Genomic DNA, 14,274 nt, shown 5'->3' on the forward strand with positions numbered 1-14,274 from the left:
CTGGGCCCCTCAGTTTAAGAAGGACAGGGACCTGCTGGAGAGAGTCCAGCGCAGGGCAACTAAGATGATTAAGGGAGTGGAGCATCTCCCTTATGAGGAAAGACTGAGGGAGCTGGGTCTCTGTAGTTTGGAGAAGAGGAGATTGAGGGGTGACCTTATTAGTGTATATAATTATATAAAGGGAGAGTGTCACGAGGATGGAGCCAGGCTCTTCTCAGTGGCAAACAATGATAGGACAAGGGGCAATGGGTACAAACTGGAACACAAGAGGTTCCACTTAAACTTGAGAAGACACTTCTTCTCAGTGAGGGTGACAGAACACTGGAACAGGCTGCCCAGGGAGGTTGTGGAGTCTCCTTCTCTGGAGACATTCAAAACCCGCCTGGACACGTTCCTGTGTAACCTTATCTAGGTGTTCCTGCTCCGGCAGGGGGATTGGACTAGATGATCTTTTGAGGTCCCTTCCAATCTCTTAACATACTGTGATACTGTGATATTGCAGAGGAGCTTGGACAGTTAAGGCAAATGATCAAAAATACAATATTTGTAACCTTCAGGTTGCCAAAGCACTTTTGTGGATGCCACTGGTGTAAAGAGAAATTGTGGCTTAACACCTTCTTGAAATGAGTCTGCAGCTTATTTTGGTTTGTTATCACTACCAGATTGAATGTTTCAAGTTACTGTAAGAAAGATTAGAGGACAAAAGTGCATCTTCCTCTTCTTTAGAAATGGTTTACTTTGTACAATTCTATTAAGTAGGAGGGTTTTTCTTGTGTTGATAAACAACAATGTGAATTGAGGAAAACAATAGTTGGGAGATGTGAGCAGATGTCATATTTCTCTTTCCATCCACCACACTAAAAAAAGGGGAGGGGAGAATGACTAAATAGACTTCAAAAAGACACAGAACTCTCACTGCTATTTTTTTTTGCATGAATTTGAGCAATGTTTTGAAATGAGGATATCTTTAACTGTCGTTTTATTTAACCTTCCCTTTCTATAGCAAGATGCGGCAGGCTTACATCATGCTGTCTTCGTAAATGCTAGGGGTTTCATTGTAGTTTTCATCTAATGCCTTGTGTTTTCCCCACGTAATACGCTCATCTAAGAGCTAAGTGTTTCATCAGTACACTAAGCTAGGAGAGCTCTTAAGAACTACCAACTTGTGGCAAGTTCTTGCATGTAAACTTTTGCTTGTAATTTGGTTGTCAGCACAGCCGTAAATGCTAAATGAAATACCTGGCACTTTGTGGTGTCTTCAGAAAATTGAAACCTTTCCTTTGTGTCCACAGGATGACCATCAAAATAGAAGGTTTGAATCACGCTTCACTATCTTTGCTATTTCAGCATATTTCTTCTATTTGATACACTAGTATGTCAAAACACAATTGGGCATAAAGGCTGGAAATAGCTCTATTTCCTCTTACAGTGGGTAATGGATGCTGGGGATGTTCTCAGACTGATTTTTTTTTTCTAAATGACGAGTGCCATATAGAAACCAACTATTTAACCTTTGAGATGGTGTGGAGTTTATTGTGCAGTTAAAGTCCAATATCATTAAGCTTTGTAGTTAATGTTTGCTCTGTTGTGCTACTTGTTTGCCACCAGTTGAGCAGTGTGTGCTGACAGAAGTGGTGCAGGGACAGGGCTGCTCAGCTGTGTACTGCTAGGGATCTCTGAGCTGGGGAAAACTCTGTCCTCTTGGCTCAAACGTTTTATACCCTTTGACCTTGCACCTTTGTTGCTTTTTTGTTACAAGCTTCTTGTATGATGTTTCTTTAGTGAGTTTCTGTATCAATCTTGTAAACTTAGGCTCTTAAACCCAGGTTTTAGCTGAACTTCAAAACTGCAGTAGGGTAGTTGAGTGGGAAACTCGTGGTGAAGTCTACTGTTTAGGAAATGCGATTTCTTGCTTTTCCTTGTCTTTACCAGAAAAGTATTTCATGTAATGATTCATCTGTAATGATGCACACCTCATTTGTAAATTATGTGGCAGGTCTGTTTACTCTTATTGTGTCTTTAACTCGCAGTGCTGATCTTGAGTGGAAATGTACTTGTGTGGAATGTAGCAATACATGGATATGGCCACCATGTTCTTGTTGCAGTAGCATCTAGAAATACCTTTCTCTTTAATCTTTGTCTTAATATTGTATATTGTAATAACCATACTTTTTTTTTTTTCCTAAGCAAAACTCTTAGGTGTTTGTTAGGTTTTCTACATGCTCTCTAATTTAAGGATATTGAGACTTTAGTTAACACTATTGCAACCTTTTAAGCTTGTAGGTGGCTCCCAGATAAAGGTGAAGGGGCTTATTTCCAACGGGGATTTAAAATGCAAGGGTTTGTCTGTATTACTGAGGTTTTCTGGTCATTGAGCAAGCCAGTGGAAAGCTACTTCAACCAAAATCCTCTGTGAGGGAGAGAGGTGGATGGACAGGTTGCCATTGTAAGACCTGTTTTATGGAACTAAACCTGAACCAAAGCCTTGATTCTTGGAGGTGCACGGAGAAGGCATGAGGGGCAATGAATGTGGGATGGGAGCAGCTTTGAACTCTGAGTGAGGGCTGGAGCGGGTGACCTCCACAGGTTCCTTTCAACCTAAATTATTCCATGACTGTCCGGAGACTGGAGTAAAAATATGTCTCCTTATCTATGTCAGACAGTCTTCTAGTCTCTGCTGTTACCTGGAGCATAAAAGAAGTGGCATTATAAGAATAACTATGCTAGGTTAGTCCAAGGAGACCCATAGCAGATCCTTAGGGATTTATGTAAAAGATGATGTACAGAGAATTGTAGGCAGAAAGTTAAGACCTGATTGCCAGTAATTTAAGGATAAGAACTTGAATTTGCCTATGTTATCCTCCGTATTAGTGTGTTGCTGGGAATGGTGAATGATGTCACATACAGAGAGATACTACAGGAACTTTCAAATGTCTCTCATTTTACTTGTGTAATGTAATTGTAATGCCATTGTAGTTCTTTGGACCACTGTGTATACTATTGGGGCCCATAAACTGTGTTCAAACACTGATTACGAGCCAGAGTGGTTAAAGAGATTACAGCTCCTTGTAATGAATCTTGCTTTCCAATTTGGTAAATCACTTTGCCTAGTGTAAGTTGGATTCCATGCCTAGGTCTGATTTGTGGGGCACATAAGATCTTGGTGTTCAACTTCAGAATCCTGTCATTATGAGCTGGGGTTTGTCTTTCTGCTTGCTGTTTTTCTCCATGTATAGATCAGAAAGCAGGACTATCCTGCTTTAGTATCTCTTTTATTTTGAATAAAAGAGAAGAACTGCAGTTGTGAGAGTCCTCTTCCAGAAGTTCTTACCAGTTTTCTGAATCTGGGTATTTTTTTCTTTCCCCTCTAGCAAATTGTTGAACATTGAGGGTCAGTTGATCAGTATTTGTGCCCAGCTTTCAGTCATTGGTAGCTAAAGACAGTGAATATATATTAAAAGTTTGGGCAGTTAATTTTTAAGCATAATTGTCAGCTAACTCTTCAGGATAAGCAATTCAGACTACCCAAAATATGCGCCACTATGCAGACAGGTCAGTATACAGTGATCTTGCAGGCTGAAATATAGAATGTACTGCTGCTGGTTGTTCCTTTTCTGGGCAAATTGCTGTTGTATCTTTTTTCTCGTAGGAGATGAGTTATTTTTATAGCTTATATACTTTTAGCAGTTATACTATTATGAAGTGAGCAGTTATCTGAATGTTACAGTGTTTTTTTGGTTGCATGTTATGCTGTGAATGTCTTAAAGCCTTGTGGGAGAGAAAAGGACATTGTGATGTGTGCATGAAATAACAGGATGGAATTCAATGCTAACTTATTTTTCCCCTTTGCCTTGTAGAAGAGGAAGATGGTGTTTGGGAGAATGGACTTTCTTACGAATGTCGCACTCTGCTTTTCAAAGCCGTTCACAACCTGTTGGAGAGGTGTCTGATGAACAGGAATTTTGTACGCATTGGGAAGTGGTTTGTGAAGCCTTATGAGAAAGATGAAAAACCTATAAACAAAAGGTAGGATGTTTTATGTTGCTGTACTAAAGGAGGTATAGGGTTTATTTAAGCTTCACGCTAGAAGAAATATTTAATGAAGAGAACTCTGTTTATAGTTTATTTGGGGATCTGGATCTCTGCATCTCTGCTTTTTCTTGGGTTTCTGTCTTTCTGGAGTTCTTCAAAACTTCTTTAGGAATAATACTAAAGGCAGTCTTTTGTGGTACCCATATACAGACCACGGGTAATAGGGCTATTGGAACAAAAAACTAGAGTCTTCTAGAAAGGAAGAAAAGGATACCTGTTCTGGACTTGCCAGTATAGTGACTGGGACTTATTCTCATTGTAAATACTAAGACTCATTCTTTGAGCAAGTGGCGTATAGAAAGCTATTTATAGGCACCACATGAGGTTTGGGTAAGTTGCATCTTCTGGGAGATGTTGAGAAGAGTTTGAAATGTCAGCTCCTGGTCAGAAAGAAGGTTGTGTCTGGAAAAGCTGGTGTTAAAAGAACACATGTGGCCTCCACATTGAGGGGGAGGAGGGCGAGAAGAGAATTTTTGATTTAAATTGGAAGGACTTCTTCTCATGGTTCTAACATGGTTTGACACGGTCTATGTTGCCTAGCAATAAGTAATGAAATGAATAAAAACTAGGTTAGCCGGAACAAGTTTAATCGCTGTTCCCAAATCAGCTTTTAAAATACAAAGTAATTTAAAGCTTAGATGATGGTGGGGTTTTGTGTGTATTTTTTTGTGTGTGTGTGTCTATGTATGTGTTAAATCTTGCATGCAAGAAATTTTGAGATCAGTGGCTTTGCTTTCTGGGTGTGGAGTTGGCCATTGTTGGCATCTTCTGCAATAAATTTAAACTTGAAAGAATATCAGAGCAGTTTTGGAGCAAAAGAAGCAGAAGCACATGTTTGTGTGTGTTTCTATTAGTACTTGTGAACTCCTGCTTTTAATTTACGTATAAACTTATCCTTTAGTTCTAGGCATCTCTTTCTCCCCACTGGTCAGGGCAAATGTTTCCTCTCTTGGGTGTTCTTGCACATCCATTTCTTCTGTGTGTTGTTGCTGTAAATCAATAGTAAAGAGTTTACTTCTAACTATTTAGGCCAGTATTGTCTTGGCACAGTCTGGGCTTTCCTCATTTGAGGAACTGGTTTTCCAAATTGCCTCTTGAAACTAGCATTAGTTATGTCATGGCATCTCTTACAGTAATTCTATAAAGTGCTCTACAGCAACCGGCAAAGCTGATGAAAGCTTTTAAAATAAAATAGCAGTGTTTGTTTAATCTGGAGACTCTGATTCTTTTCTTTCAGAAGGTCAGCATGCTTGATGAAAATAACTGAAGGAATTGTGTGCTTTACCCGCACCACAACTTCATCATAAGTAGTCCAGAACTCTTGGAAAAACAGTAGGAAGATGAGACAGATCTGTGCAAGACAATTTCATGGCAGAGAAATCTCGATAGCTCAGTTACACATGATATTCTTGAGTATTGGCTTTTATGAAACGAAGTGAAGGGAATGGCTGACAGATGTGCATACTTGTGGCAGATTTGGCTCATCCCTTCTAGGAATATCTAGAATTTGGATAATCTACACTCTGTAAAGTTGGACTCTTCAGAGGTATTGGTTCAGGCCTCTGCTGTTCCCAGCAACTTCCTGTGGGAGAAACCCAAATGATTGAAATAGGTGCTTTGGGATACCACCTCTGTGGCTAGAAAGTGTGTTTTGCTTCATCTCAGGCCTTGTTACTGTTCTCTTTAGTGCCTGCTTCCATCCCATATTATTACATATGCTTTGCTTTCTTTGGGAATGTTCTTTGCATTAACATTTGGAAACCCTGAGATAGAATCCATGTGCCTGTATAACTAAAAGGCAGTTAGTATACTGGCGATACAAAGTCTGTTACCAGACTGCTTCAGAGCATAGTTTATACTACTACATGCTCTGGGGTTTGGCCAGCTGCTGTATAGATTTGTTCTCTGTGTATTGTAACTACAGATTTTTATAAGGTTGGTTGTTCTGGCTGGTAATCTTTAATTTCAGGGACTTTGATTAGTAACTGAGTAGCTGGTGCTCTTGGTGGTGGAGGTAACGTCTCAGCAGGTGCTTTCTGGAGCTGTGGTTGAGCTATATGCAGGACTTCAGTCCTCCTTTTCCCCAGTGCTTCTCTTTGAAGGATGTGTGAATAGAGCTATTTCTTTCATTTGAAGCTGATCCTATCTGGATTTTTCCAAGTTCTGTTTGAAAGCATGTGGTTCCAGAATGTGAGATTTTCTGTTATCTGTTCCCGCAACAATAGGAATTAGTAGAGTTGCATTTTTAGAGTTGCATTTTTAGAGTTGCATTAGTTAGAGTTGCATAGTAGTGCAACAGGCATAAGGCTGTGGATGTAAGGCTGTGGTTTCTAATAGGTGTTTGGCTGTGAGGACAGATCTTCAGGCAGCTGTGGCTTCCTGTCTGCTGCTGTCTTGTTCTTCCTCCTTTTATAAGGTTATATTAAATTAATAAATAAAACCCCAAACCAACCAACCAAAATAAAAAAAAAAATCCATTTCATCATTGCATTGCATACATTTTAATTTTAAAGGGACCACAGTCCTCAATTTTCATAAACTGTTGCCACTGTGACATGTGAATAGATGACCAAGAAACTAAGAATTAGATTATTTTAAATGTCTGCTGTTTAATTATATTTAATGATGTGACTCCTAAACCAAACTTATTAAACTAACCTCATATTATTAATAATGTATTATTCTAATGTATCTTAAAAATTTTGCCATGGAAAGAGTAAAAACCTCATCTGTTTGCATTCTGCAGTCACATGCTGCATGTTGACAAGGCTGCAAGGTAACAACCATGACCTGCTCTTCCCTCCCTCCCCCTGCTTCTCGCCAGTCTAAAACCAGCATTGAGAAAAGTGAGACAGTCATGTATTTGGTGAAATTTGATCTGTTAGAACAAGTCACGATTACTGTGCCTGAGGAAACTGTCTGAGGTTTTCAAGTATGCCAATCCCACTTCTGTTTATAGATAGGGCAGGAATGGAGTCGCTGACTCCCTAAAGTGTGTTGTGGTGGGTTTTTGTTATTGCCTGTTTATAAGTAGGCAATTTTCAGTTTTCAGGAATGGGTGATGGGGATCAGGAGAACAACAGTAGAATAAAAGACAAGCAAGAAAGTTTTGCTAATGGTCTGAGTTGTAACCAAATGGGGGGTGGGAAATCATTGCCTCCGTATTTGTCACAACCCTTTTCAATCACTTATAGCAAGGTAGATTACAGAAGCTCAGTGATGTGGTTTAAATGACTGTGTATTAAATTACAAAGATTTCCAAATAGGAATGTCATCATCTTCATTCTCCTTTTCAAACTATTGTGGTGTTATTGCTGTGTTCAGAAATACGGTGGTGTATGCTTTATTCCAAAATCCACCTATAAATATAGGAGACAGATTGGGATCTGCTGCATCCAATTGTCTGTCTAGTTTTCTTGTTAGGCTGCTCAAGTAACAGCCTTTGGATGTGACTTTTCCTCTGGCCAACTGAATGATAAAATAGTACTGTCTGCTTGGAATAAATATGATTAGTAAACTTGTCAGATTAAACACTATTTTAGAATCAAGTCCTTAATGAAGATTTAATCTGACAGTCCTAATGAAACAAAAAGTGTGAACTGCTTATGTGGAGGATTTCCTCTGAAGTTTTGGTTAGAAGTACAACTGGCTAAACTTTAACACAATCAAAATACCAGTAAGCAAATAATTGAGTAATCCTGAGTTTGTGGGAGGATCTGATAGACAACTCAAAATCTACAACACCAGAAGCCACTGTATTACTTGTATGGTTGCCTCCCCCCCCCATTGTAAATAGGGAAGAATATAACCAACTGCAGTGGGTGGCAGACCCGAACTTGGGTCTTGACAAAAACAAAACACAAACCCCCCAGAAAATAAAGCACCACACACCCAAAACAAATAATAAAAAAAACCCAAAAAACCCCAAAACCCATGTGGAAAATTAGAAGTGATAAGCTTATCATAGCTTACAAAATGAAACTTGCTGCACAGGTTTCACAGGTAATGCTGTTTCACATTAGTCTGGGTACAGGATTTTATAATGCCAAGCCACTGTAGTCTTAGTATTTTCATGGAAATACTATTTTAGCTACCTGATGTAAACAATAAATATGCTGAAAAATATTCATAGATATAGATTTGATATTGTTATAAGCATTTGTACATGTAGTTATCTTGTTCTAAAGGTGTGATTGTCATAGTTCTCAGTATATGTATTTTTATTCTCCCTGCCTCATTCTGAGGTGAAACTAGCCACACTGGCTGTGATCCCTGAGTTTGGTGCAAGTGTGTTGGCAAATCTGCAGTCTTGAATGGCTGTGGCCATTCAAAAAACATGCAGAAATGTTTGTCTTGATAATGTAGCAGCATGAATGAGATTACCTGTTGTCTGTTTGGTCTTCACTGCCCTCAAGACAAAGGAGTGCTCTCCTTCCAGTCCTGAGCCCATGTTTCCGCCTTTTCCCCCTGTTTGGCTATGTTTTTCCCATTTCCCTTGGGTCTTCTTTTCATAGGAACAGAGTAGCTTGCTTCTTGATCCCTCTAGAATGATGCTGTGCATTATTATTAAGGAACAGATTGAGGTTTAGAACTAAAGCTCTAAAATGGCCTCATACTTGAGGGAGTTAAGCACACAAGAACGTGTAGCCACAGGTTTCACATTTAATTCATGTATTTAATTCAACATCTTAATAGCTGAAAATAAGTGCTCTTCCTTGATACTGTTGGAATATTTTCTATTAAGTCTGTTCAACTCTTTTTGCAGTGTAGATTTCCTCCCTATGTTAATCTTTAAATCAAACAATGTCAACATTTTTTTACAACAGCTCTAATGAGGCTGCTCTGGCATCGTGTCCCGGCAGGAGAGCAGGTGATGTTTTTCCTTTTACTGTAGACAGCTGGAATTGAGAGCTGCTGTAAGTAGGACAGCACAGGATAAACAGCAGGAGCTGAGAGCATTGATCACATGATTGTCTCTTTGGAATATTGGGTTGCTACAGAGACTACAAGCAGACAAATTTAGCACTTTACATCACAAAGCAGTTTTCTCATATTTGGCTTAAGTTACAGTGGTAGTTGGTTCATTAGGAAAGATGAAAAAATGATACGGTCCTTGGTTTTTAGGTTTCAACCATAAATCTTGTGCTCTTTTTGTACGCTGAGCAATAAGATAATAGAAAAACCATAGAGGTACTTCAGACTTTGTTAAATGAAAATTCCATAACACGTTTCAGTTTTGAACTTTGAGGGGAAAAAAACCCACAACCCTGACTTAACAAGATGTTTGTAAATGTCTCAGAGTGGAAAAGAGCAGTACATTGAAAGCTGTTAACACTGTCTTTCAGAGTAATGTCTAGCTATTATCCGTTTTCCAAATACGATTTGGATTCTCATTCTTTATAGCACATGTATATTTCATTGTGAAAGCTCAAGTTCAGATAATTGAGATTTGCATCCTCAATAATTAAAGGATGCTAAAGTGTAAGGTGATAGTTTGTTAGTCTCACTTAAATTCTGAAATACAGGAACATGAGCCAACTTTTTGTAGTATTGCTTATAATTGTTGTATCTGGAGAAACAGACTTTATGTATATACACAAACTTCTAGTTGCATTCTGAAAAAATCAGTTTTGCTCCTTTGTAAGATGCCATGCTGGAGTTTCAGCCTTGTTTCTGTTGGCATGAAGCTAAGCTCATTAAGAATGAAGTTAATTTACAAAAGTGGATGTCTTTAAGGTAAATATGACCTGTTACAAAATACAGGTCACTGGCTACATTTGTATTTGTTTTAGTGTGTTTAACTTGGTTATGGAATAAATAAGAGTTTTTAACTCGCAGGTCTAACTAAAAACATTCTCAGCTATGTAAAGAGTATTTTGGAGAGCCTTTTGACAGTAGTCATTAATGATGTGCTTTGAACTGGAAGTTTTTTTTCCTTTGCTATTAGCAGTGTTTTTTGCTTTGCGTTATCATCAAAATCAGCTTTCTGCTATATTTACCTTCATGACCACAGGGAGTTACTCAGGGATGCTTAGAAAAATATCTGCTGTTCTGTCTTTTTGTCAGTAGCTAGAGAAGCATCTGTGTTTTGAGATCTTATTACTTCATGTTAAGATACAGAATGTGTAACCTGATAGAAAATGTAGATGTGCATTTGTTTAGATTTCTTTGTGCTTTCACATTAAGGATGTTAATGCCACTGTGTCTGCTTGATGTGCGGATCTCGTGATGGGGCTGATACAAACTCTGATGTTGTAGGGGAACTTGTAGCCAAGGGCAAGAAAGGCACATTTGTGCATTGATTAATGATGATTCAAGCTCTTATCATAAAAAGTAGTACTGCAGTGTAATGAGAGTGTGTGATAGCCCGTTCTTCCTAGAGAACTAGGAACTAATCTCTCCTATCCTCCATTTGCCTCAGCCCCTAGCGCTTAAAAATCAAAACACCTCTCTCCAAATAGCTGAAAGACAACCTGAGAGAGCTCATGAAGTGTGTAATAATTGAAACAACTTGTATATTTGCCTTGTGGGTTTTCTCCTTCGGTGTTTGAGGTTCTTGTGTGTGTGTGGGTTTTGTTTGTTTTGTTTTTTTCTTTTTGGTGTTTTTTTGGCTTTTTTTTGTGTGTGTGTGATTTAAGAAATTAAAAACCCCTCAATTATTTTTTTTTTTTCCCCCTGGGAATGATTGTCAGTGTTGTGTTAATATAAATGTGTTTTCAGTATTTTACTTCTTTCATATTTTGCTTATTACAGCAAATTCATATTTAATTTCTTAGTCCTTTCTAGTCTGAATTAAGATGTGGAGTTTCATAATTCAGGATTATGACTGGTCTGTGGAAATTGAGAATGCCATGTTTGAAATAAGATGGGTTGTTGAAGCAGCATAAGTGTGATGGTAGCTGCATAGAAAGCTTCTTGTCATAAGTGTCATGAGCCCTTTGCAGCGTTATGGCTGTACCTGGAAGATTTTATAAAGTCACAAAGCACCACTCTGAACACACGCTTACAAAGGAAAGGTGGTAGATGGGTTGTCTTGAGGGAGTTGCTTCTGCTTTTCTTCTGTTAGCTCAGAAAGCCTCAAGTGGCTTGGCAGCTTCACTCTTCCTTCTCGGTGATGAAAAGCCCTAGAGGGCTGCCTGACAAAGAACAAAGCGTGTGGCATAACGTATCATAGAACAGAGGACAGTGTAGTGCATGTTGAGCATGTGGTCAGGTATGTAATTCCTCGAGACTTACTCCTTGGCAGCTGTGTTTTGTTTTTTATCCTGTGCTGGTTGCTATAGTGTTGTGTCTCAACCTGGTTAAAGGAAAAAAGAATAAACTAACAACTGAATAGGAATGGTCCGAGGGCTTCATGGGGTGTGTGTGTCCCCTTCAAACTTTTTTCCATTAAAATGTTTATTTCTACAAGAGCCTATTTAATTGCAGGACTGTGTTCTCCAGCCCAAGCATTTACTATAGAAGGCAACTGTCACCTTTTATAAAGGAGCTTCTTTGATACTTGAAATTTATTTAAGTGACATACAGAAATAATCTGTAGTGAGGAATAACTATTTGGAGATGCTTCTATTTAGGCAGCTATGATGCATTGGTTGGGAACTCTCAGGTTTATTGCTGCTGTTGATAACTGTTGTCAGACAGTCATGATATACTGATTCATGGTCAAAATGCCCCAAAGGGTTCTCGGTGCTGGCCAAAATACCAATTTTTGGCAAACAGTCTGAAATAATGATGCATATTAATTAGCAACTTAAAACTCCCAAACAAGGTGTATTTTGCCCAACTGAAGGTGAAGTCATAGAATCCTGATTGTAATGGCAATTGCTTCTGGGACAGTAATTTTACTTTCCAGTGTCCGTTTTCCTCATGCAGGAAATGGCAGTAGGAAGTTTGTGGTCTATAAGGATATGGTCAGGGTTAGCAGAGCCTTGACTTGGTTAGGTGCTTCTGGCTCAAACCAGAAGTAATTCAGGAAGGCAGTCTAGGAAAATATGAGATAAAAATTGTAAACAAAGAACAAAACAAAAAAAAAAACCCATTCTCTTTTTCAGTTGAAACGTTTGGATGCTTTTTTTTTTTTTTTTTTTTTTTGCATTTACTCTTAAATGTGCTATAGGTGTTTTAGTTACTGGAGACTTTTGTTGCTTCTGGTGTTGCAATCTCCTTGCCTTTAAGCTCTAGCGTGGGGCTGATCTGAAGTATGCGATCTAGTGAAGTGTGGATTAGCGAGGTTCTAATGCAGCTCATGTTTGTGAAGCACTTTGAAGATACAAAGCTCTACATAAGTACTAATGTGGAGGAAAAAAACCCACACCTAATTATTGTTTTATCAAGAAGGTATTTTCAGAGTTGCTAATGGAAATGTACAGATCTCATGTATATGTGAATGTTAGTGTGCTGTCCCCTCCTACCCTTAAGTTTCTCTTACAAAGGTAGAAGTAGAAATTGTATTGAAATGGTTCAAATTGGTTTCTCTTTGTTTGTTTGTTTCTTGTCCCCTGCATAGAATCATAATTCTTTGTCTCTGAAACTAAACCATCTTTTTTGATATGATTACAGTGAAGAGGGAGTTTGAGGAAATAGATGCTATTTATACAGGTGTATTTTAATGAGACCTAGGTGTAGACTATTTTGCTTAAATTGCATCACTTCCAAGTAGTGTAGCCTTTTGAAATGTTTATTCAGTTTTGTTTTTAAACTTGCTTGTAGTACTGTAATTAATTCTGACTGAGTTCTGGTGCGTTCAGATCAAAATTCATAAAGAACGCTCGTCCTGATGACACTTCACAACATTTGTATCCAGAGATCAGTTGGTAACTGGATTATTGATATTTAAGTTCTGTGATTAGAACTTCAGTGAGATGAAGTCAATCAGAAATATTAATGGAGTGACTTCATATTCAGGTGAGAAAATGAGATTTTTGGGAAAATAGGGGTTTTGTTTTCAGTATTTTCTGTTACAGCTCTGTCCTCTGCCCTTCTCTCTCCCGTGTGCAGCAATACCTCACCGTAATTGTTAAAGTACCACAAAATAAACAGGCTGGGGAGGATATCAACACTACCCCTAAGACAAGCCATTATTTTTTATTGCTTTATATGCACCTTAAGGACTTCCCTGATTCTCTCTCTGTGCAGGGTGGAAGTTCTGAGCATTGAGGTGGTTTTAAATACTTCAGTCCCGACACATTCTGCACAGATTATATGGTGATCTTCTGAGCTACTTAAAATGTCTGCAAATAAAAGCATAGGATGAACCCTGCATTAGCAATCAGGAAACCACCAGCTTGCTCTCTGTTGTGTCCTTGACTGAATGGTGAAGGTAATTTGCCTGTTTACCCCAAAGTGATAAGTAGGTAATTTTTTTTTTTGCCTGATTAGGATTTTTGGTTGTGTGGTGAGGTATTGAGAATAGGAGAGACAGACTGAAAGAAAGAGTGGAGAAAGATATGTGTGTATATGTATGTATGTGTGTGTGTGTGTACTGTTTTTAACAGGTTACAGTAAGGTTTGAGAAGATCCCTCCGAAGCTGAGGTTGAGGTGGCACAGTGTACTACTAGTAGTCAGTCTGTAGAAACATAAGGAATTTGAGAATGTACAAAATTATTAATAATAAAAAACAGAGTTTCTTACAAGGTCCATAAAACAGTGTGTGTAGGCACATCCAGTGACATGCTCTGGTTCTTTGTTTTCCTTCCTCCTTTTTTCCACTTCCCTGCAAAGAAGCTTCATATGGGTTTGATTTTCTATTTTCCATTAGGATTCTTCATTGTTGTGATTATTTCCCTTGCACTGATATTTCCTACAGTTCTGTAACCTAGCAGAAATTAGGGTGTTGAATGTGTGGAAACATGACTAGCATGACAAGCTAGGAAGAAATCGAATGCTGTGTTTGAGTCAAGTGTTAGTTTTGCCTTTCATGTTAACCTTTAGTTTAAAGATGACTCCTGTTTTCAGGAGATTCTGTTTACACTGTGTGGGAATCTGTTTCCCCTAGCTTGTGCTTAAGGACAGCAAAGGTTTTTTACTATGTATTTCTACCATGAAACGATATTATCCTATTGTGTGTAACATGACTTTGCTGCACCTCAGAAGGCACCAAGGCGAAACCCTAAGGTGGTGTGCATCATTTTGCTGTTGAACGCTTGAATTTATAACCAGAATTAGTGAAAACTGTGTAACAT

The 14,274-nt window shown here is 38.5% G+C and overlaps 1 protein-coding gene across 1 annotated transcript in view; it reads left to right on the forward strand.

Moving 5' to 3' along the window:
* Positions 1 to 14,274, forward strand: part of MED13 (mediator complex subunit 13) — a 55,058-nt gene that overhangs the window by 11,779 nt on the left and 29,005 nt on the right. The window contains exon 3 of the mRNA XM_061368390.1: positions 3,858 to 4,026. Within this exon, the coding sequence (XP_061224374.1) occupies positions 3,858 to 4,026 (169 nt within the window). The remainder of the gene's footprint in view (positions 1 to 3,857; positions 4,027 to 14,274) is intronic.

This window comes from Neopsephotus bourkii, unplaced genomic scaffold, assembly GCF_033783945.1.
Source record: "Neopsephotus bourkii isolate Nb327-2 ecotype Australia unplaced genomic scaffold, CSIRO-AGI_Nbou_v1 NB_140, whole genome shotgun sequence".
Taxonomy (NCBI): domain Eukaryota; kingdom Metazoa; phylum Chordata; class Aves; order Psittaciformes; family Psittacidae; genus Neopsephotus; species Neopsephotus bourkii.